Source organism: Octopus sinensis, linkage group LG14 (genome assembly GCF_006345805.1).
Source record: "Octopus sinensis linkage group LG14, ASM634580v1, whole genome shotgun sequence".
Classification (NCBI taxonomy): Eukaryota; Metazoa; Mollusca; class Cephalopoda; order Octopoda; family Octopodidae; genus Octopus; species Octopus sinensis.
This window is the reverse complement of record NC_043010.1, coordinates 12,172,058-12,198,060: the sequence shown is the minus strand read 5'-3', so window position 1 is coordinate 12,198,060 and position 26,003 is coordinate 12,172,058. Positions and strand designations below refer to the sequence as shown.

The window sequence follows — 26,003 nt, the reverse complement described above, 5'->3', positions numbered from 1 at the left end:
GACATTTCCTTTAAGAATCTTGATTTCGCCTGTAGAGAAATTTTCTTCCCTGATTCCTTTTCGTGGTTTGGTTTTGTATCAGAATGTCTCGCCCTAAGCAACCCAGCCGCAAAATGATAAGTACGGACATCATAGACGATGAAGAAATTAGGCAAGAGACCTGGACGTTCTCCGATCTCTTCCAACAGACCTCCACGAAAGATACAGCGATGATGTGGTTAGCTAAATACAAGCTTATAAGCAATTCTTTCCTGTGTCCCACTTGTAGTAACCCTTGTTCGTTCGTCACTCGCAACAGCGGAGGCGACGGCAAACGATGGAGCTGCCGGAAGCATAACTTCGTTCGATCTGTCCGCAAAGGGTCCTTTTTCGAAAACAGTCACCTCTCCTTGACAACGTTCCTATGGTTCATGTACATGTGGTCGAGAAATTACCTGCATAATGAAATCACCTTTGAAACAGACATCTGCACGACATCAAGCATTGACCTGTTCAGGCTCATCCGAGAACTACTAGAACGGTTCCTGGAAGACCACCCCACCGAAATAGATGACGCACCTGAGATAGGCGGCTTCGATTTACAGACAGGTGAACCGAAAGTTGTTGAAATAGACATAACTACATTTTCCAGATCTAAATCCAATAAAAGGCATTTGAAAGGATTTCGTGTTTTTGGTGGAATCGAACGTGGCACCGACAAATGTTTCCTTGTACCCATTGAACATGAAAATAAAGATGCATTCGAAGCTGCAATTATCCGGTGGATTTTACCAGGTATGAGTAATAGAATCTACGATTTTCAAATCAGGTGTAAGTGCAAAGTTTGGCGCTACTCCTTCCGATTTTGTTACCTGTTTTTTTCTTTTCTTTTTTTTGTAAAATGCATATTTTAAAATTATATTTACTATTGGGTTTTTGAAGGTGTATACCACAATTATATTAATATAATTTAGAAACTTTTCTGGGAGGTGTTTCGGATAATTCTCCTTTCATTCATTCAACTTTTGTTTCTTCATAAAATGCATAATTTTAAATGTAATTCGACATAAATACGTTTCCGGTGGGGAAAATTACGATTATGTTGATAAGATTTAGGGAGAAAAAATGGTTTTGAGGAAATGAGCTCAAGATGTGAAAAGAAAATTATCTGAAACTTTTCCATATTTTAATTTATTCATTTATTATTAGGCATACCTACACAAGTGTGCCCCGAGCTAACTGAATCGTTAGCACGCCGGGTAAAATACTTAACACTATGTCTCCCGCCTTCTCTGTTCTGTTCTGTTCTGTGTTTAAATGCCGCCACTGTCGACTTAGCCTTTTCATCCTTTTGGAGTTGATAAAATAAGTGGCGGTTGGATATTGGGGGTGGAATGGGTCGATGTAATTGACCTAACCCCTTCTCGAACTTGATGGCCCTGTGCCAAATTTGAAACCATTATTATTATTACTGATTTTTGTTTGTTACAGAAAGCATTTATTAATTTTGCTAGCATAATCTATACTTCTCGAAAACTTATCACTGCAAAATTTAATTTTTTTTTTAAATATGCATTTTCCAAAAAAGTTATGAAGAAACAGAATCAGGTTTAGCACAAAAATGTTGTTAGGCTTCACGTCATTAAATTGTTTATTTTTAGGTCATTAAACAGTCTATCTTTTTAAAAAAATTAGCTTCACCGATACTTACTTATAACCCCTTGACATAGTAATTGGACCACTTTAGCTTTGTTACATGTAGCTATCGTTTTATTTCACGATCTGGGCCTGTTTTACAACGGTTTTCTATTCATGGTTTTTTTTATCTAATTCGAAACATTAATGAATTCGGTTTAATTCTTGTGTTTCTGTTGTGATCAGAAATCACTCAACAGCTGACTTTAGTTGCAACATCTGGTTGTTAATAAAATGATTGATTATGTCAACCTGGCCTTGCAACGTCGATGTAACTGCACATCCCCACTTCTTATAGTGCAAGACCTGTCCGAAACCTGTAACAAAAAGATCAGTATGAATATAATAGTATTAGGTTTTGTAAATACCTTTAACACCTGTATCGTTTAATAAACTAATATATATAAATGTAAACTCTATCAACACTAGGGCTCTAGAGCAGTGGTCCATAACCTCTGGAGGGCCATATAAGATTTTTGGGGGTCCATGCTTCTTTCAGTTTCCGTCTACCATATCCACTCACAAGACATGTTTACAAAGTCAGAAAACAGCACGGCTCCTATGACTTTCGGAAATATTTTTTCACGCTAAGAGTTGCTGAAGCATGGAACAAACTGCCGGCATCAGTTGTTAGTTGTCGGAGCACTGCATCCTTCAAAACTTCCATGCTTCCTGAGATTCACCAACACTACACCTGATTTTCTCCCCTCCATTAACACACAGGCATGTATCTGACTCATACACTGTTCACTTTCCAGACATTTGTACATTACTGCATATGCTTTATACGCATTTTTGACAAGTTGTGGTGCACCTGAGCACTGTATACAATAATTTCATTATTAGTAGTTTTTTTTATTCATTATATATGTTTCTGGTATAAATTAATATTACTAAGAAATATTACTGGTCCCTGGCACATTGAAAAAAAAAAGGCACCTGCTAGTATGCCACATCAGATAGTTTGAGAAGCACTAATCTACAGAATGACAAGCTTAGCCCAATTTACAGCAAGTGAAATTTAAGACAATTTTGAACTTTGATTTGTAACCATGTGTCATCATCATTTGATGTCTGTTGTCCATGCTGGCATGAGTTGGATGGTTTGACCAGAGCGGCGAGCTGGCAGAAACGTTAGCACACCTGCAGAAATGCGTAGCCGTATTTCGCCTGCCGTTATGTTCTGAGTTCAAATTCCGTCAAGGTCGACTTTGCCTTTTATCCTTTCGGGGGTCGATAAATTAAGTACCAGTTACACACTGGGGTCAATGTAATCGACTTAATTCATTTGTCCTTGTTTGTCCCCTACTGTGTTTAGCCCCTTGTGGGTAGTAAAGAAATAGGTTTGACCAGAGCTAGCAAGTTGGAGAGCTGCACCGGACTCCAGACTGATTTGGCATGGTTTCTACAGCTGGATGCCCTTCCTAACATCAACCACTTTTCAAAGTGTGCTGGATGCGTTTACATCACACTGGCATATGTACTTTTACAGGATACCAACACGGGTGCTTTTACATGGCACCAACACAGGCACTTTTATGTGACACCAACACGGGTACTTTTATGTGACACCAACATGGGTACTTTTATGTAGCCCCAGCACCCACGAGCCTGCATGATTAAGCTCACTTGAAAGTGAGGGTATATAGAGGACATGCCTGTATACTTGGACAGCCAGTTCATCTTTTTTTTTCTTTTACATAATGTCGTGCATGTCAATTTAGACTCATTAAACATCATTATCATCATCATCATCGTCGTTTAACGTCCGTTCTCCATGCTAGCACGGGTTGGACGGTTCGACCGGGGATCTGGGAAGCCAGGAGGCTGCACCAGGCCCCAGTCTGATCTAGCAATGTTTCTACAGCTGGATGCCCTTCCTAACGCCAACCACTCCGTGAGTGTAGTGGGTGCTTTTTATGTGCCACCTGCACAGTTGCCAGGCGAGGCTGGCAACGGCCACGGTCGGATTGGTGCATTTTATGTGCCACCGGCACGGAAGCCAGTCGAGGCGGCACTGGCTTCGGCCACAATTCGGATGGTGCTTTTTACGTACCACCAGTCCAGGGGTCATGGCATCCAAGGGGTCCTAAACAGTGAAGCTTATAACAAAAGGCAGTATATTACATGAAGTAATTGAGCTTCTTGGGATTAAATATGTTAAACATGGGAAATCTAACACATAAAACAGGATTGTAAGATCTTAATGGCAGAATCTGTAAATTAACTTTGAAGATGAAATGGTTTAACATTTCTGTTCACTGCTCACCATCATTGTTTAACCATGGTCAAGACAATGGAATTTACCATGCTACGCCAGACTTCACGGTCCATCATAGCATTATGAAGGTCCTGTTGCTGGATGCCTGTATCCCTGGAGATTACATCAGTATATAGTACAGTATGTGACTCTGTAGTCATTCACACTTGGATATACCTTCTTTCAAGACAGATTACTGCATATATAGATGGTAACTATATTATTTTAGTTTTGAAATTACTATGATACATCAATATGTTTTTGGTGAGTGAAGTCTGTGATTTAGTTTTGCTATGTTAAATCTCTGTTTCACTTGTTTTTTAACTTTGGAAAAACGTATAAATCTTTTATAAATAACTCTTCATTACTTTCATTACAGGCACTCATATTATATCAGATATATGGGCTGAATATCTTCAAATTGACCAGATTGAACAAGGCATATACACTCATGAATATATAGACTATGAAAACCCAAATGACCCAGAGATCCACATTCAAAATATCAGCAAAATGTGGCTCAGATTCAGGCAACAGCTACGACGAAGACATTCAATTAATAACAAAGCCTTATTTTATTCTCATTTAACAGAATTTATGTGGAGATCTCATTTTAAGAATAACGATAAATTCGCTGCCCTAATTTACTGTATCAAACATTTGTATAAAGTCTAATAAATTTGCTTTTATATTTTTGTAGCCAGTCGTGTAATTTTCACATCATAATTTTTGTTAAACATGTGCTTAAGAAAAATTGACCAAAATAATTACAGGCACAGCCATAGTTGTGCGGTTATGAAGGTTACATTGCAACTACACGACTTCTGGTTCAATCCCACTGCGTGGCACTTTGGGTAAGTCTCATCTACTATATCTCCAGGCTTACTCTCTTTACTCTTTTACTTGTTTCAGTCATTTGACTGCAGCCATGCTGGAGCACCGCCTTTAATCGAGCAACTCGACCCCGGGACTTGTTCTTTGTAAGCCCAGTACTTATTCTATCGGTCTCTTTTGCCGAACCGCTAAGTAACGGGGACATAAACACACCAGCATCGGTTGTCAAGCAATGCTAGGGGGACAAACACAGACACACAAACACACACGCACACACACATATATATGCATATATACGACGGGCTTCTTTCAGTTTCCGTCTACCAAATCCACTCACAAGGCTTTGGTCGGCCCGAGGCTATAGTAGAAGACACTTGCCCAAGATGCCATGCAGTGGGACTGAACCCGGAACCATGTGGTTGGTAAACAAGCTACTTACCACGCAGCCACTCCTACGGCTGTTGAAGAAAATCTTTGAACTGAATAAATTACTGACCATGTCTGTTCATTATTACACCATGAAACTTCCCTCAGTAATCTCTTTAGGGAAATTGTCAATCCTTCAAAAGCATTGTCATATCTTCTGTATATGCTGTCAGCGGATGTTAAACGATGATGATGATGATGATTTCATTTCATAATGATTAAAGAAAGTTTAGTTCCATGTCTGTCTTGATTGTGCAAACATGATCAAAGGTATTCCAGTCACGACCATTCTGTATTTTTGAGGGATTTATTCAAATTCTACAGCAAACTAATCTTCCTCAGGGTCTAGTCCTTGTAGAAAAGTGGTAGCTTGTGTGCATCAATGACCCTCAAAGTTATACTGGCAGATCCCAAGTAGGACCACCCATGCTGGACAGTGTAAAGGATAGAAGCCATATGGATGTGAATCACTTCTTCCCAGGGGTAAAAATGAGTTTATGTAAGGTATCTCTATGGGGTCAAGTGGCTACATAGCTTCTCCCTTTTTCCGAGACATTGCACCAAGACCACGTTGCTCAAGCTGTCCTTTTTCTGTAAGATGTTAGGTTGTGATTTGGAGGATGCTTCACTACCCTCTCTTATTTCTTTCTTGCCCACAAGGGGTTAAACGTAGAGGGGACAAACAAGGGAACACAAAGGAATTAAGTTGATTACATCGACCCCAGTGCATTACTGGTACTTAATTTATCGACCCTGAAAGAATGAAAGGCAAAGTCGACCTCGGTGGAATGTGAACTCAGAACGTAATGGCAGACAAAATACCTATTTCTTTATTGCCCACAAGGGGCTAAACACAGAGGGGACAAACAGATTAAGTCGATTACATCGACACCAGTGCGTAACTGGTACTTTATTTATCGACCCCGGAAGGATGAAAAGCAAAGTCGACCTCGGCGGAATTTGAACTCAGAACGTAACCACAAACGAAATATTGCTAAGCATTTCGCCTGGCGTGCTAATGATTCCGCCAACTCTTTAGCAGGTTGGCTGATCCATTCACTTTTACAATTTTCACATGAAGGTTCATTTTCATCAAAGAATAAATGACTGGATATTTAACAGAGCACAAACTTATCTGATAGGATTTTATTTTCCAAGATATTTTGATAAGACGTTTTTTGAGAAAACCAGTTGTACATCTATTTGAATCCCAACAAATTTTTATTGTACCAAAGGAACTGTGAAACATACATAGGCGCAGGAGTGGCTGTGTGGTAAGTAGCTTGCTTACCAACCACATGGTTCTGGGTTCAGTCCCACTGCGTGGCACCTTGGGCAAGTGTCTTCTGCTATAGCCCCGGGCCGACCAATGCCTTGTGAGTGGATTTGGTAGACGGAAACTGAAAGAAGCCTGTCATATATATGTATATATATATATGTGTATGTGCTTGTCCCCCTAGCATTGCTTGACAACCGATGCTGGTGTGTTTACGTCCCCGTTACTTAGCGGTTCGGCAAAAGATACCGATAGAATAAGTACTGGGCTTACAAAGAATAAGTCCCGGGGTCGATTTGCTCGACTAAAGGTGGTGCTCCAGCATGGCCGCAGTCAAATGACTGAAACAAGTAAAAGAATAGAACTGAATACATTTCACAAGTTCATGATAACCTGGATAAATGTTGAATTGATTGAAACAGCTGATTCTGCCCAAGAACCAGTGGTAAAAGTTGGATGGGGGGGAGTTTCAAGACATACAGCTCTTTGTTTTACCTTGATGTAAAAGAGAATTGGTAAAGAGTTGTATGAGGTGAAAAGAAAGGAAAATAACAACACTGCCCATCTGCCTATCTACGTGTGAGTGTTACTGAGTATTTTCAAATGAGAATATGTGTGTGAATTTTTCTTGTGTAATTTCACTGAGAATAAGTGAGCATGAAATAGAAAGTTTGTGCAACAATCATGGTAATGATTGTGGGAGCGTTTGCAAATCGTAAAATAATATCTATTTCTTTACTACCCACAAGGGGACAAACAAGGACAGACAAACGGGTTAAGTCGATTACATCGATCCCAGTGCGTAACTGGTACTTAATTTATCGACCCCGAAAGGATGAAAGGCAAAGTCGACCTCGGCGGAATTTGAACTCAGAACATAGCGGCAGACGAAATACGGCTACGCATTTCGCCCGGCGTGCTAACGTTTCTGCCAGCTCACTGCCTTTCGTAAAATAGTAAAATAATATAGGCTGGTTTCCTAGCTACTAAGGCCACTAGTATCTCACTGATTAAATTTGTGGATTAGGTGTTTTAAACAGTGAGCGATAGGCTTCCCAATGGGAGTTTGCTTAGATTTTGATGAGTGAAACTGATTGGCTAATTTTCACCAATGGAAAGCATTGAACTGACTATGTCAGATTATTTCATCTTCAAATGAAAATTAAAACGTTAGATGAAATTGACCAATGAATTGAAATTTCAAAATTCTTGTAGTGGCTGTAATTGTTGTTTCTATAGTGAATGTATGTAGGTTTGACAGGATCAAATGATAGAAACAAACTATGGAAAGCTAGAGAAGTCATAATCAGTACACGTGTGTGTGTGTATCTGTATCAGATGTAGCATGCAAGAAAGAGTGACATCTGCATGAGTATGAGCTGACTACTCAAAATAAATAGTACCTGTGTGAAAAAAAAAGCAAAAAAATGGCTTGGAATGAGATGATGAAGAACAATTTTAAGATGCTACAGCCATAGTAGATGACAGTGGACCATGTCAACAGGTGAAATGCAATACAATACTGCAAAAGACCTGTACCACTTTGTGGAGTTGACATGTTTCTTGGCACCTACTGAGTATGAAAATAAAGATACTTTCGAAGCTGCAGTTATCTGATAGATTTTACCAGGTATCATTAATAGAATCTACAGTTTTCTTTGGTTTGAGGAGTTTTCACATTATGGCTGTAGTGAACCGTCGCTCCGTCCAGCTGGAAGATTTCACTTATTCCATTTTCTCTTTCAATGTCTGCAATTTGACGGAACACATAAATTTCTAGCATGTCCAAGTAACTATCGCCGCAATCGTGTTTTCTGCTAACATGAAAGAGCTAACACGATTATGCCGAAGTCCACACCACACATTAACCCTGGGCGAATCACGGACGTACTGGAAAACTCCTTTGGGTCACTGAGCCCCCTCATATCCGACTGTTATGTCGGTTAACACAACCATTTATGTGGAATGCTGCTTCATCACTAAATACAATTCTGTTAAGATAACTATCATCTTCATCAATTTCTCTCAGCATCGTTACAGCAAATTCAACGCCTATATTTGAGGCCTATGTGTCTCCTTAATTTTGTCTCATTTGAATTTTGTAAGCATGCAGTCTTAGGTGTTTATGCTGCACATTTTGAATTGCTGTTTTAGGCATACGAAGTTCCAAACTACGTCGAGTGATGGACTTCTTAGTTGTATCAAAACATGACAGTCTCATGCAAATGTATATGCATGTGTTTGAGAGAGAGAGAGAGAGAGAGAGTGCGTGACAGAGTGTGTGTGTGTGTGTGCAAGTGTACGTGTGTATGTATCTGAATATATGTGCGTCTGCTATGTTTGTTTATCAATATCGATAACGCAGCAAATGACTTCAGCTCAAATGCTGGCATTTCATTGGTTAAAATTCGAAGAATTAAACTACGTTAAACTTACAAATTACAATTTTGTTTACAATAATGTTTTCTTTTGACACATTCTACCAGTATACGAAGTTTCAAATTGTTTAGTTTACTAGAAAATTCCGTCCATCAAAAGGAAAAGATCTCCACATTCTCTTCCGATGTGCGTGGCTGGCCTGGAGGTTTAATGTTTATATTTCCAGTTTCTTCAAACTGGTTAAACCGACGAACAATGGTTTTGTCTGCAGGTGGATCTTGTCCATAAGTACGCCAAAAATGACATTGCACAAAAACAACTGACTTAAACTCAGCGTACCACACACAACATGTGCTTTCTGCCATACAACCACCATAATCGCGCATGCGCCCACTCATTTCGAGTACAACACGGTGGCTAATAGCAGAACTCCTACAGCTGTTATACAGTCCCACTCTCTTTTACTTTTTTACTTGTTTCAGTCATTTGACTGCAGCCATGCTCGACCCCGGGACTTATTCTTTTGTAAGCCCAGTACTTATTCTATCGGTCTCTTTTGCCGAACTGCTAAATAACGGGGACATAAACACACCAGCATCGGTTGTCAAGCAATGCTAGGGGGACAAACACAGACACACAAACACACACATGCATAGATATATATACATATATACGACTGGCTTCTTTCAGTTTCCGTCTACCAAATCCACTCACAAGGCTTTGGTTGGCCCGAGGCTATAGCAGAAGACACTTGCCCAAGATGTCACGCAGTGGGACTGAACCCGGAACCATGTGGTTGGTTAGCAAGCTACTTACCACACAGCCACTCCTACGTTGATTTTATAAAAATCGTTTGCTTACAGCTAGTGCAATTGACAACTAAAATCACAGAAACCTTTTTCGATGACCCTGTATGTGTACACTGCTGATATAATTGTAATCTACACTATCTGAAAGGTATTTACAGAAAAATTTATACTCATTCTTCTGAAAGTTATGAGGAAAACAAAGTTGGTTCATGTAAATTATTTAAGACTCTTCTCCTCACCCCACCGAAAAAATATTTGGATCTTTTCGGTTTGAACGGCAGTTTTTTCTAGCGGTGTCATATGAAATTGTCACCTTTAATTATAACCCTAGTATCGATCTGTTTTAGGGTTAGGGGGAAGGGTACCTTTTGTTCTTCAGAAATGTAAATAAATCCAATCTGTTTCTTAAACGAGGGACATATTCATACGGCTCTGAATGTTTTCACCTCAATAGACGTCATTGATTGGTTGAAATTGCAGAAATTGAAGAAAAAAAACAACAAATATCTTACAAACTATAGAATTTTCTCAATAAAGCCAAGAGAAAAAGATGTTTTATAATCACATTCTACCAGTATATGAAGTTTAAAAGTGTTTAGTTATGGGGAAATTATTTTAAAAAACTGCTGTTCAAACCGAAAAGATCCAAATATTTTACTACAAATTCTAATGTAATCAGAATCTACACCATCTGGAAGATACTTACTCTTACTCTTACTTGTTTCAGTCATTTGACTGCGGCCATGCTGGAGCACCGCCTTTAGTTGGGCAAATCGACCCCGGGACTTATTCTTTGTAAGCCCAGTACTTATTCTATCGGTCTCTTTTGCCGAACCGCTAAGTGACGGGGACGTTAACACACCAGCATCGGTTGTCAAGCAATGCTAGGGGGACAAACACAGACACACAAACACACACACACATACATATACATATATACGACAGGCTTCTTTCAGTTTCCGTCTACCAAATCCACTCACAAGGCATTGGTCGGCCCGGGGCTATAGCAGAAGACACTTGCCCAAGATGCCACGCAGTGGGACTGAACCCGGAACCCTGTGGTTGGTAAGCAAGCTACTTACCACACAGCCACTCCTGCGCCTATGCTTGTTGAAAATTTAATTAAAATATATACATTTTTCTGAAAGTTATCATGGAACAATGTCAGTGTAGAGCAGGGTGCACTCGGGTAGATATGCAAAAGTTGCTTATAAAATGTTATTATTTTTGACTAACCATGCCCGTGGAAATCCCATGGTAATTTTTTAAAAACTGTAAGATGGTTGGATGTGTATAAAGAATCATTGGAAAGACGTTCATATACCTGTACTTGAACCCACAACCCTAGCAAATGAAGCATAGTAACTGGCTCGCTGAGCTGTGAATTTAAGGAATTGAGCCAAGGATTCAAGGAACTGAGCTATGGATGCAAGGAATCAATAATATAAGCACAGGTTGGTTAAAAAGCTCACTTTGTAACTTTATGGTTCTGGGTTTGGTCCCACTGGGTAACTCCTTGGGCAAGTGTTTTCTTCTGTAGCAGTGGTTCCTAAACTTTTTCAGGTTGCCGCCCCCTTGACACCCAGGCCACATTCATAGCGCCCCCCACCCCAACTAACCATCACAAGCATAGACCTCTTTCTGAAGCAAATTCAAAGCAATTGTATTTCACAAATAGAATTTGACCTAATGAACCCACTATTTTGTTTGTTTTTACACGAATCGCTACCCCATCATCGCCCCGCTTTTCTTTAATGACCCCCATTTGGAACTTTCCACTGACCCCAGGGGGTTGGGCAATACTGCCCACATTAGGAACCACTGTTCTATAGGCTTGAATTTTTGTTTTCTTTTTTATGCTTTGAGCGAAAAATAAGCTCTGGAGTCAAATTTGTTCAACCAAATCCTTCACGGTGGTATCCCAGCATGGCCACAGTCTAAGTGAAATGATGTAAAAAGATTTTCATAATATATATATATATGGAATGGTTGTATACTGTCAATTTAATGTGACAGTAAGGGATTACACCACCGCTGTTTAGCCCTAGGAAGCATCGACGCCTCCTGATGGCGTCGACACATTTCCTGTGTCCTTATATATTTACGAAGAGGAGACAAATACCCCCAACAGCTGGACACAGGAAATGTGTTGAAGCCGACAGGAAGCGTCGATGCTTCCTAGGGCTAAACAGTGGTGGTGTAATCCCCTACTGTCACATTAAATTGACAGTATACAACCACTCTATCACCCCCACCACCGTACATATCTCTATGAGATATTTAGAAATTTAATATTTATATATATGTGTTTACATATATTATGCATTATTGAGGAAGTTATAAGGAAACAATGTTGGTGATTGGGTGAGTGCCAAAGTGAAGTTATGCCACTTTGTGATTTGACTGACTCATTTATTATTAACACCTGTAAGCAGAAGAATATTCCTTTTAACTATTCACTTCAGTTACATCTATGATGGTGCCATGTAAAAAGCACTGGTGTAGGTGCCACATACAAATCACCCAGTACACTCTGCAAAGTGGTTGGTGCTTAGAAGGGCATTCACTTCAGAAACTATGCAACGGCCTTACATCACCATGCTTATCCCACAGAGGGGACAAACAAGGACAGACATAGGTATTAAGTCGATTACATCGACCCCAGTGCGGAACTGGTACTTAATTTATCGACCCCGAAAGGATGAAAGGCAAAGTCAACCTCGGCGGAATTTGAACTCACAACGTAACGACAGACGAAATACCGCTAAGCATTTCATCCGGCGTGCTAACGTTTCTGCCAGCTCGCCGCCTTGTTTTATAATTACCGTACGGTATTTTACTTTAGTGCACCACCTTGCCGCTATCACAGATATTTCGAACCTACATCACCATAGCCTTTAGAATGAACAAATTTAATAATGACGTTTGCTTAACCATATGCAGGACACTTTTTCAGTCCTCTCTGCTTCGGAACTCAATTTCATAATCTTACATCAAAGTTATCTCCCTTACCCCTTGGCGGCTAATGCAAAATTTGTGCTGACCTTTGGAAAGATCACGTTCCACCCACCGTGTTGTTTGTTGCTGTTTATCTTCAACCAAAATAGCCAGCCGATGATTTGAGTGCTCACGCTTTGATGAAAGAAGTGTTTGTCCTGACTTAACGAATAAAATTAAATAGTTTGGGGTAATTTGTGCTTACATCTGGTTGGTGATCTTCCTTCGTTTTGACACCAGGAAAATATTTTAACCAGATCAAGGCTTTTCTTCATGAAATTCATATTTGTGACTTTATACTTCTGTCTGTGCAGAAGATTGCTGTGTATTCAGATCACATCAGGGTTACTAACCCTTTTGTTACCAACCCGGCTGAAACCGGCTCTGGCTCTTTAGTATAAATGTCTTGTTTTCATAAGTTTTGAATTCAAATCTTCCACCAAAACTTAGTCACAGTTTATGTTCCTAACACTAGCTTAATGATAAACATGTTATTTTACTAAATTCTTCGTTATATTTTAAATAATTGGAAGAAACACAGAGCATCTCAAAATAAATACAGTAACGAAAGAGTTATGATAACAGCTTCTTATTCCATTAAGAGCAAGTTGATCACAGCAGTTTGAAACAGAACCATAGATTCAAAAATATAATATAAGAAAAAAATGACAATAAGGTGTTGTTGTGTGGTAAAAAGTTTGCTTATCAACCACAGGATTCTGAGTTCAGACCCACTGTGTGACACCTACTATTATAGCCTTAGGCCAATGAAAGCCTTGAGAGTGGATACCTGTGTAGTATAGACTACTGGAAAACAGAATATCTGATACCATATTAAAGATTGTTTGTTCCTTCTCGAGCCATGCCTGGCTCATAAAGGCCAGTTTCCCTGTCTCCTTGCCGTATAGGTTCCCCACCTGGACGGTACGCCGGTCTGTCACAGGTGAGCTGCAAGATGCAGGAGGAAAGAGTGAGAGAAACTTGTGGTAAAAGAGTCAGCAGAAGTTTTGCCATTACCTTCTGCCGGAGCCACGTGGAGCTTAGCTGTTTCGCTTATAAACACACACATCGCCTGGTCTGAGATTCGAACCCACGATCCCTCAACCATGAGTCTGCTGCTCTAACCACTAGGCCATGTGCCTCCACATGTTAAAGGTTAGTAATATTTTATTTTTGTTGAGCTAGTCTCTTGCTTCTTTGGGTTTGCCTGAGAGTTAAAAGTGTCTTCAAGTAAGTAATGACTGAAGAAATAGTGGAATTCACATATCTATATACTTAGGATTCTTGTTGTGTGTGGGTATTTGTACCTCCTTGTCTTGACATCAAATGATATTTGCAACTGAATGTCACTATTATACAAGCAGTGACATTTATCTGCAATATTCTGAGAAATATTACCTTACTCTTTACTCTCTTTTACTTGTTTCAGTCATTTGACTGCAGCCATGCTGGAGCACCGCCTTAAGTCGAGCAAATCGACCCCGGGACTTATTCTTTTGTAAGCCCAGTACTTATTCTATCAGTCTCTTTTGCCGAAACACTAAGTGACGGGGACGTAAACACACCAGCAATGCTAGGGGGACAAACACAGACACACAAACACACACACACATACATATATATATATATACATATATACGACAGGCTTCTTTCAGTTTCCGTCTACCAAATCCACTCACAAGGCATTGGTCGGCCCGGGGCTATAGCAGAAGACACTTGCCCAAGATGCCATGCAGTGGGACTGAACCCGGAACCATGTGGTTGGTTAGCAAGCTACTTAACACACAGCCACTCCTTGCTTTGAAACAGGTAAGGATTGGTGACAGGAAGGGCATCTTGGGCTGATGTCGTACTTAGTAAGCAGCAGCATATTGAAATTTCTCTGTTTTGATGGCGAATTTTCAGATTCTTTTTTTTCAAGGTGCCCTTTGCAAATGCTCTGGACTATAATTTTAGCAAAAAAAAAAAAAAAAAAAATTGCAGAAAAGGAAATTTTTTTTTCCTGGACTGATTTTGGTCGATTTTGTGGGCACTATGTATAATGAGTTTTTTGGTGTACAACGCAATTAAAAGCTTTAGGAGAAGACTTTTTGGTAAAAAGAAAAAAATAATTCATATAAAAAGGTGTGTGATTTAAGGGAGATTTGGCTGTTGTTTCTAGCATATCCCATGACCAGTAAGGTTTAGGTTTGATAAAAATCATAAATTTTCGAAAAAAATTTTTAATAACATAAAACGAGACTGAAAATAGTTCAATTAACTTCTTCAGAAATACGGAACTTAAGTAATTTTCTTGAAACTTTCTTGATTCATATTCTTTTTTGTATGAAAGTATCCATCTTTCGCCCTAATTTAAGTATTTTTAATTCAAAGGTTTACTCTGGCAAATTAAAATGCAAATTGATATATATTTCTTTACTGCCCACAAGGGGCTAAACACAGAGGAGACAAACAAGGACAGACAAACGGATTAAGTCGATTACATCGACCCCAGTGCGTAACTGGTACTTAATTTATCGACCCCGGAAGGATGAAAGGCAAAGTCGACCTCGGCGGAATTTGAACTCGGAACGTAACGGCAGACGAAATACGGCTACGCATTTCGCCCGTAAGTGCATCCTTGATCAGGACATCATAATCATCATCATTTTAACGTCAGCTTTTCCATATTTGCATAGGTCACTTAGGGTTTACTGAGGCAGATTTTCTATAACCAGATGCGGCGGACGTGGGACTTAGGAAGAAGCACTAACAAGTTGAAATTTCGGTCGATATAAACATCTCCACCCAGGGTGGGGGGAACAAAAAAAAAGGCGATCTTTCGTCTCTAGTAGACCTTTCCGTCGATTTCCGTAAAATTTTTTTTTTTTTACATATGGGCTTGCGGGAACTTTTGAAGTAATATACATACATATACATATACATATACACCGAGTAAAAAATTTCAGTTATCTCTTTCTTTCACACATTACTCTGTCTCTTCACACACACTAACAGAAGCACTTCACTTACACAACATACTGTCTGTCTCCCACACCCCATCAAACACACACACACACACATGTACATCAATGCTTCCCATGCACGGTAACTTCAAAAGAACTTCCCTCGTCATACAATCGCTTTCTCTTAGTCTCTTTCGCTCTCATTACTTCAAAAGTTCCCGCAAGCCCATATGGAAAAAAAAATTTTTTTACGGAAATCGACGGAAAAGTCTACTAGAGACGAAATATTGCCAAAAAAACCCAATTATTAACCAGCCTGGTGAGTGTTTATAAGTATGTAGAAAACGAATATGAATGAAAAAAAAGTGCGCGCTGACGACCCTGGGGTGGGTGGGGCAGAGGACTTTCGAAAAACCAGATTTCAAACTTAGAATGAATGAAAACTTTTTTGTTTTGTTGTCGCAATGAATTAATTACTTGTGATAATTAAAATTAATTCATACGAAACTGATATTTTCTTGTGAGTAATAGTTTCGTATTACGATTGTGTTTGCAATGTTTTTGTTATTTCATTTGAAATACGATGTCACGCGGTAAACGATCGAGCTATAAAATGTTATGCACTGACGATGTCGACGATGAAAGAATTAGGCAGGAGTCTTGGACATTCTCCGATCTCTTCCAACAAACCTCCACCAGTGATGTAGCAATTTCCTGGTTGGCGAAATACAAGCTCATAAGCAATTCCTTTCAGTGCCTCATCTGTGGCAAACCCTGTTCGATCGTCGGCTACAAGAAAGGGATCGATGGAAAACGGTGGAGATGTCGGAAGCATAACTTCGTCCGATCGATCCGGAAGGGGTCCTTTTTCGAGAATAGCCACCTCTCGCTGACAACATTCATATGGCTTATGTATATGTGGTCGAGAGATTATCTACACACTGAAATGACCCACGAAACAAACGTCTGTCCCAAGTCGACTATTGATCTGTTCCGGCTCATCCGAGAACTGCTAGAACGGTTCCTGGAAGACCACCCCAAAGAATTAGACGACCCACCTGAAATTGGCGGCTTCGATTTACAGACAGGTGAACCAAAAGTCGTCGAAATAGATGTAACCACATTTTCTAGATCTAAGCCTAATGAAAAACATGTGAAAGGATTTTGCGTTTTTGGTGGAATCGAACGTGGCACCGACAAATGTTTCCTTGTACCCATTGAACATGAAAACAAAGAAGCTTTCGAAGCTGCAATTATCCGATGGATTTTACCAGGTATGATAAATAATATCTATGGTTTTCTTTGACCTGCATTGTCTTCAGATCTTTGACTATTCTTAAAACACTGTTTTGCCAATTCTCTTCCTATCGTTTTTGTTCTGTTTTCTTTCCATCGCACTGTCACTGAATAATTATGGCCTTGTATCTATATGAAACAACAGGCACATGTGAAATCACATCATCAACAGAGCTTTTAATTTAAATTTCCAAGTGAAAATACACTTAGTTCCAGTTGATATACGGCCCACAACACCGAGGAAAATTTGCGAAATTGACATTTCAACAATTAAGTCAACACGAATATATGTCAAAATGGCGATCTTGGCGTATAACGTACCACTTCAACTTTTAATTCCTCGGGGATCTTTTCTATCAGTACTCTTTTACTTGTTTCAGTCATTTGATTGCGGCGATGCTGGAGCACCGCCTTTAATCGAGCAACTCGACCCCGGGACTTATTCTATCGGTCTCTTTTGCCGAACCGCTAAGTTACTGGGACGTAAACACACCAGCATCGGTTGTCAAGCAATGCTAGGGGGACAAACACAGGCACGCATATATATATATATATATATATATACGACGGGCTTCTTTCAGTTTCCGTCTACCAAATCCACTCACAAGGCATTAATCGGCCCGAGGCTATAGTAGAAGACACTTGCCCAAGGTGCCACGCAGTGGGACTGAACCCGGAACCATGTGGTTGGTAAACAAGCTACTTACCACACAGCCACTCTAGTAGTTTTCATTATTGCTGGCTTTTGCCTCTATCTCTATATGCTATAGAACTGCTAGAATCGTGAGACATAAATTACAAATGTACCAGAAATTGTCGAACAATAATCAAAACGATGTCAGGCATAATTACAGTTTGATGCTCCGCCTCTGAATTTAGCTCCCGTTAACTTTCCTTTGTGATGCATATCTTTTAATGACTATTTCTTGAAAAGAAAGCCTATGTTTTAGAAAGCAAAAGCTGTAAATTATACCGTGAGATCGCCGTCCAAACTATCGAATATACATTTCGTGGTAAAACAACAACAAAAGAAAGCGATTTTTAATTTTAAAAAATTACTGAAGCTAATTACTAATCATAATGTGATCATCTTTCGGAATAAGTACAAGGTACTACTAGCGAACTAGCTAGTCGTGACTAGTCGATCCTACAACGACTACGTAGCAAAGTAAATAAAACACAAAATAAATAATTTTGGGGATCTTTCGTCTCTAGTAGAACTTTCCGTTGATTTACGTAAAAATTTTTTTTTTTTTTACATATGGGCTTGCGGGAACTTTTGAAGTAATGAGAGCGAAAGAGACACATTACTCTCTCTGTCTCTTCGCACACACTAACAGAAGCACTTCACTTACACAACATACTGTCTGTCTCCTACACCCCATCAAACACACACACACACACACACACATACACACACATGTACATCAATGCTCCCATGCACGGTAACTTCAAAAGAACTTCCCTCGTCATACAATCGCTTTCTCTTAGTCTCTTTCGCTCTCATTACTTCAAAAGTTCCCGCAAGCCCATATGTAAAAAAAAAAAATTTTTTTTTACGGAAATCGACGGAAAGGTCTACTAGAGACGAAAGATTGCCATAATTTTTGTTAAACAAAGTAAGTAAAAGACAAAGTAAATATTTTTGTTAAACAAAGTAAATAACACACGAAAGCACAACGTAAGGATCGACTAGTCATGACTAGCTAGCGCGAGTAAGCGCGTGCGCGCGCCGGGACCACTGTTCGCTAGTAGTACCAAAGTACAAAATTAACCTACAGAGGAGAAAATGGTAATCGTGAATCATTTGCTGGAAGCACCAAATCAGTGTTACAAATATTTTGATATCTTTCTAAAGACTACGGTTATAATACAAATTAGCTATGATTTCAGCTGAGATCACATTTGAAAATATTCTTTTCTATCCTAGGCACAAGGCCCGAAATTTTGGGAGAGGGGGCGTGTCTGTTAGATCGACTCCAGTATGTAACTGGTAATTAATTTATTGAGCCCAAAAGGATGAAAGGCGAAGTCACCCTCAGCGGAATTTGAACTCAGAACGTAAAGACAGATGAAATACCTTTACTACCAACAAGGGGCTAAACATAGAGGGGACAAACAAGGACAGACAAACGGATTAAGTCGATTACATGAAGAAGGGAAATTATTACAATTAAGAAAGACTCATTTGAAGAAGAATTAGGTAACTGGTACTTATTTAATTGACCCCGAAAGGTTGAAAGGCAATGTTAACCTTGGCGGAATTTGCACTCAGAACGTAGCGGCAGACGAAATACCGCTAAGCATTCAGCCCAGCGTGCAAATGTTTCTTCCAGCTCACCACCTTCATATTAGAAAATATTGTGTATGTGTCAGTATACACACATTCCCATAGATGTGTGTGTATCATAAACTATATACACATTACCTGATTTTTCACACAAATTTAGTGATTCATCTTAAAATTTTTGTGCATAAGTCTCAAAATTGAAAGTAACTGATTGCATAGTTTAGTGGCAATATATAATCGAAGAACTAAATGTCAAATATATTGTTTGTTGACAGGAAGCCAACTTAAACTTTTGTTGGCCATTTAAAATACTTATCGAAAGATCATTATTATTTTACAAACCGTTTATCACAATTTTTGATAGGATCTTGATCAAATTTCATTAAACAACAGAAATTATTGTTGCAAGCAATATCACAAACCATTGTCGGTGGCACATAAAAACACCATCCGAGCGTGGCCGTCTGCCAGCCTCGTCTGGCACCTGTGTCGGTGGCACATAAAAACACCATCCGAGCGTGGCCGTTCGCCAGCCTCGTCTGGCACCTGTGTCGGTGGCACATAAAATCACCCACTACACTCTCGGAGTGGTTGGCGTTAGGAAGGGCATCCAGCTGTAGAAACACTGCCAGATCTGACTGGCCTGGTGCAGCCTTCGGGCTCCCCAGACCCCAGTTGAACCGTCCAACCCATGCTAGCATGGAAAACGGACGCTAAATGATGATGATGATGATGATGATTGAGATGCTAAAAGAATGATTGCTTAATGTGACATTGTTGCAAATCCAAGCTGTGGCCTAGCTACAATAAAGATAAGAGTGAAAGAGATGGGCATCAGACTTACAATAGCAGTGTGCAACTATTATCATATTGTTTACACGAAAACTTTAAGTCCAGCATGTAAGTCCCTATACTTGTTTCATTCAATATATATATATATATATATATACTCTTTTACTTGTTTCAGTCATTTGACTGCGGCCATGCTGGAGCACCGCCTTTAGTCGAGCAACTCGACCCCAGGACTTATTCTTTTTGTAAGCTCAGTACTTATTCTATCGGTCTCTTTTGCCGGACCGCTAAGTGACGGGGACGTAAGCACACCAGCATCGGTTGTCAAGCAATGCTAGGGGGACAAACACACACACGCACAAACACATACACATACACATATATACATATATATACATATATATGACAGGCTTCTTTCAGTTTCCGTCTACCAAATCCACTCACAAGGCATTGGTCGGCCCGGGGCTATAGCAGAAGACACCTGCCCAAGATGGACTGAACCCGGAACCATGTGGTTGGTTAGCAAGCTACTTACCACACAGCCACTCCTACACATATATACATATAAGTCAAAATGAGGGTGAAAAAATTGGATATTAATTTAATAACATCAATTTAACACCTGTGGTTTAGCGCATAAAAGACTGAGATTCAGTAAATATTATTAATACACAAATATGAGAGAGAATCCACTATGTGGACGCTCTTACGCTAGATATAAATCTGCAAAGGGACTGAACCACTAAGAATTGTTCTCGAGAAAAATTCAATACACCAAGAACGTAAGTGAGCAGGACAAATGAAAAATAACAAAAATATAGATTAACCCCATACAATTGTTTCACTGTTAATAAATTATGCAATTTTACTTACATAATTATCCTCAGATCATCGGTGGAGTATGTCATAAAATATAATTTGTTGAACTGCACGCTATATATTAACACGAGAACAATTCTTAGTGTTTCAGTCCCTTTGCGGATCTATATCTAGCGTAAGAGCGTCGACATAGTGGATTCTCTCTCATATTTGTATATATATATATATTATTTATATCCATTTAAAAGAAGAAAAGAAAAGGGAGATTATATATATACACATACTCCTTTACTCATTTTTACTCTTTTACCTGTTTCAGTCATTTGAATGTGGCCATGCTGGCGCACCACTTTTAGTCGAGCAAATCGACCCCAGGACTTATTCTTTGTAAGCCTAGTACTTATTCTATTGGTCTCTCTTGCCGAACCGCTAAGTGATGGGGATATAAACACACCAGCATTGGTTGTCAAGCGATGCTAGGGGGACAAACACAGACACACAAACATGCACACACACACACATATATATACATATATATACTACAGGCTTCTTTTGAGTTTCCGTCTACCAAATCCACTCACAAGGCTTTGGTTGGGCTGAGGCAATAGAAGAAGACACTTGCCCAAGGTGCCACGCTGTGGGACTGATTCCAAAACCATGTGGTTGGTAAGCAAGCTACTTACCACACAGCCACTCCTGTGCCTATTCACTTTATTCAAATTATGTTAGTATTTAGTAGTGGAGAGAAAGATGATATAACTTTATCGAACTGATAGATTCTTAGATGTTTTATAATGTTTAGAAGAAAAACTTGTTGAGTGAAATGGAGAAAGAAACCAGGGATATTGCTTTTCAAATTCCGAAGTGCTTTAGTTATTACTTCTAGTGGAGGCGCAATGGCCCAGTGGTTAGGGCAGCGGACTCGCGGTCATAGGATCGCGGTTTCGATTCCCAGACCGGGCGTTGTGAGTGTTTATTGAGCGAAAACACCTAAAAGCTCCACGAGGCTCCGGCAGGGGGTGGTGATCCCTGCTGTACTCTTTCACCACAACTTTCTCTCACTCTTACTTCCTGTTTCTGTTGTACCTGTATTTCAAAGGGCCGGCCTTGTCACTCTCTGTGTCACGCCGAATATCCCAGAGAACTACGTTAAGGGTACACGTGTCTGTGGAGTGCTCAGCCATTTACACGTTAATTTCACGAGCAGGCTGTTCCGTTGATTCGGATCAACCGGAACCCTCATCGTCATAACCGACGGAGTGCTTCCATCCAGTTATTACTTCTGTAGTTTCACTGGGTTACCTCCAAATCCCATTCTTGTTGGAGAGATCTACAAGCTATGAACAGAATGTTGGAATATATACTGACTGATAGGGCAATAAGAGAAAGGATTGCTAGTAACAAAACCAATTTTTTTAAAAGCATCCAAGGTGTAGACGATGGTTTAAAACAGGCAGCATGTTTTGTACACCATACCAAAGTTAGTCACTATGTGTAATGGCACCAACGCAAATAGGTTATTTTCTTATCAGCTTGGCCCAGCTTGTAAATGGATTGCCTTAACTGTGGCTCTAGAACTAGTTGTCTCTTTAGGATCTATTGCAAGGGTATTAAGCTTAACATTATATAAAAGTGATCGTTCACTTGACTCACTAAACAATGGAACATAGGAAAAGGCAGTATATTTCATTAGGTACCGTAAATCTTCGAGTATAATCCGCATTTTTTCCCCCGAAATTTAAAGGTCAAAATCCCTAGTGCGTACTATATACGAGGTTAAAAATGAAAAATATTTTCTAAGCAGTGTCTATTTGCTGTCCGACAATGTTTATTCAGACGCATTTTGTGATGTCTGGTGTGAAAATATCTTAACCCTTTTGTTACCAACCCGGCTGAAACCGGCTCTGGTTCTGTAGTACAAAAGTCTTGTTTTCATAAGTCTTGAATTAGAATCTTCTACCAATCCTGAGTCACAATTTATGTTCCTAGCATTAGCTGAATGATAACTAAGTTATTTTACTAAATTCTTTGTTATATTCAAAGTAATTGAAAGAAACACAGAGCATCTCAAAATAAATACAGTAACGAAAGGGTTAAGCTAAGCCTGAAAGCAATGAAGTCATAAAAGAATCATCCATAACTTGCAGTAAGCAACATTTATTAAAATAAAAGTATTCAGAAATAAATGAAAGTGAATCTTCTGATGTTGACTATGAATCTGACGACGACGGAGATTTATATACTACAATGATGCTGACATGTTTACGGAAGAACAAATGAAACAATTATTTGATGCTGAAAGTGATGTTGAATTTGAAGGATTTGAATAAATGTTTTTTGCTTTTGTAACTGATAGTGATAAATATATAAAGGCAATTTACTTAATATTTATTTTTCACTGACGTTATTACTGTTATTTCTTTATTTCCCCCAAACAAAATGCATGAAAAAAAACCTACACGTTTGCATTATACTATATATACAATAATAATAAAGGACGTTACCTATCTTTACTCTTTTACTTGTTTCAGTCATTTGACTGCAGCCATGCTGGAGCACCGCCTTTAGTCGAGCAAATCGACCCCAGGACTTATTCTTTGTAAGCCCAGTACTTATTCTATCGGTCTCTTTTGCCGAACTGCTAAGTAATGGGGACATAAACACACCAGCATCGGTTGTCAAGCAATGCTAGGGGGACAAACACAGACACACAAACATACACACATATATATATACATACATATATACGACGGGCTTCTTTCAGTTTCCGTCTACCAAATCCACTCACAAGGCTTTGGTCGGCCTGAGGCTATAGCAGAAGATACTTGCCCAAGGTGCCACGCAGTGGGACTGAACCCGGAACCATGTGGTTGGTAAGCAAGCTACTTACCACACAGCCACTCCTGCGCCTATACATTTTTACAAACCAAGGACGTTATATAGACCTCCTTGACTCAAGTTAGAGAAGGGGTGCGTATTATACACAAGGTTTAGGTTTTTCAGAGGTACAGCCCCCTAAAAATCCCCTGCGTATTATACTCAAGGGCGGACTATACTCGAGGATTTACGGTAATATTTTTCATTTAAGTATCTAAGAGAGGTAACTCTAACATTCTTAACAGGATTGTAAAATTGTAATGTTGAATCAACAAACCGTGAAGAAGGAAAATAAATAGATACCTGTGTTTTCTGTCATAGTGTAGCAAGTAAAGATAGAAATATATTTCTAAGATGGTGTTGACAATTGCTTTGGAGGAAGTAAAGTTTGTCAGTAAAAATTGAATAGTGTGCAGGAGTGGCTGTGTGGTAAGTAGCTTGCTTACCAACCACATGGTCCCGGGTTCAGTCCCACTGCGTGGCACCTTGGGCAAGTGTCTTCTACTATAGCCTCGGGCCGACCAAAAGCCTTGTGAGTGGATTTGGTAGATGGAAACTGAAAAGAGCCCGTCGTATATATGTATATGTATATATATGTGTTTGTCCCCCCCCCCCAACATTGCTTGACAACTGATGCTGGTGTGTTTATGTCCCCGTCACTTAACTGTTCGGCAAAAGAGGCTGATAGAATAAATACTAGGCTTACAAAGAATAAGTCTTGGGGTCGATTTGCTCGACTAAAGGCGGTGCTCCAGCAAGGCCGCAGTCAAATGACTGAAGCAAGTAAATGAGTAAAGAATAAAGAGTGAAAGACAAATTTGAAAATCCCCTTTAAAAAATTATAACTGGTGTTACCTGTCGCGTATGTCGCAAACTCTCTCAACAACGACTATGCTCACCAATTTTTACTCCCAAAGGTGAAGCAACTGTACAAAATGATGTAATACTTGCATATGTTTGTTGACACTATACTCGGCACTTAGAGATACCTTCCTTCAAGATGAGCTACTGCTTCTATAGGTGATGATTAAATTTTTAATAACAGGTGTTGCCACTAAGATACAACAATATATTCGGATCTTTTGGGTTTGAACGGCAGTTTTTAACATAATTTCTAGGTAACTAAAAAATTTTAAACTTCCTATACTGGTAGAATGTGTTTATAAAACATCTTTTTCTCTTGGCTTTATTGAGAAAATTCCACAGTTTGTAAGATATTTGTTGTTTTTTTTCTTCAATTTCTGCAATTTCAACCAATCAATGACGTCCATTGAGGTAAACAGCATTCTGTGCCATATGAATATGTCCCTCGTTTAAGAAACAGATTGGGTTTATTTACATTTGTGTAGAAAAAAAGATACCCTTCCCCCCACTCCTAACCCTAACCCTAAAATAGATTGAAATGCAATAGATCGATAGTAGGGTCATAATTATTGGTGACAATTTCATATGACACCGCTAGAAAAAAACTGCTGTTCAAACCGAAAAGATCCATTTATTCTTGGTGTACGATTTGCTTTTGCTTTTCCATTGAAACTATTTTCACTTCATCTGTTATTCTGTTGATGTGAGTTTTCATTTCTGTATTAAATGTCATTACTTTCATTACAGGCACTCATATCGTATCAGACATATGGGCTGAATATCTTCAAATTGACCAGATTGAACAAGGCATATACACTCATGAATATATAGACTACGAAAACCCAAATGATTCAGAAAGCCACACTAAAAATATTGACAGGATGTGGCCAAGAGTTAAGAAACAATTGCAACGTAAACATTCGAGTAATAACAAAGCATTATTTAACTCCTATTTAACAGAATTTACATGGAGATCTCACTTCAGAAATAATGATAAATTTGCTGCCCTTATTTACTGTATCAAACATTTGTATAAAGTTGAATAAAATTGATCCTATATTTTTGTAACTAATTATGTTGTTTTTCTATCATAATTTTCGGCTTGAACTGCAGTTTTTAACATAATTTCTAGGTAACTAAAAAAATTTTAAACTTCGTATTCTGGTAGAATGTGTTTATAAAACATCTTTTTCTCTTGGCTTTATTGAGAAAATTCTATGGTTTGTAAGATATTTGTTGTTGTTTTTTCTTCAATTTCTGCAATTTCAACCAATCACTGATGTCTATTGAGGTAAAAAAACATTCTGTGCCGTATGAATATGTCCCTCGTTTAAGAAACAGATTGGGCCCTAACCCTAACCCTAAAACAGATTGAAATGCAATAGATCGATACTAGGGTCATAATTATGGGTGACAATTTCATATGACACCGCTAGAAAAAACTGCTGTTCAAACGGAAAAGATC

At 39.1% G+C, this 26,003-nt stretch overlaps 1 protein-coding gene across 3 annotated transcripts; it reads left to right on the top strand.

Annotated features, from left to right (window-relative positions):
* On the top strand, window positions 1-25,610 carry LOC115219239. 3 transcript variants are annotated; one of them, XM_036508630.1, is made up of 2 exons: window positions 1-774; window positions 25,286-25,610. In XM_036508630.1, the coding sequence occupies exons 1-2, from the start codon at window positions 84-86 to the stop codon at window positions 25,582-25,584; spliced, it is 990 nt and encodes a 329-aa protein (XP_036364523.1). In that variant the 5' UTR covers window positions 1-83; the 3' UTR covers window positions 25,585-25,610. The 3 variants fall into 3 exon arrangements, with proteins under 3 accessions (XP_036364523.1, XP_029645244.1, XP_029644883.1); XM_029789384.2 differs by lacking the exon at window positions 25,286-25,610 and adding an exon at window positions 4,314-4,633 and having other exon boundaries at window positions 4-774; XM_029789023.2 differs by lacking the exon at window positions 1-774 and adding an exon at window positions 16,122-16,874.
* The last annotated feature ends 393 nt before the right edge of the window (window positions 25,611-26,003 follow it).

Coding starts and splice junctions, on each gene's coding strand:
- LOC115219239 (XM_036508630.1), top strand. CDS start 84: ATGTCTCGCCCTAAGCAACCCAGCCGCAAAATGATAAGTACGGACATC. Junction 775..25,285: donor TATCCGGTGGATTTTACCAG/GTATGAGTAATA, acceptor CTTTCATTACAG/GCACTCATATCGTATCAGAC.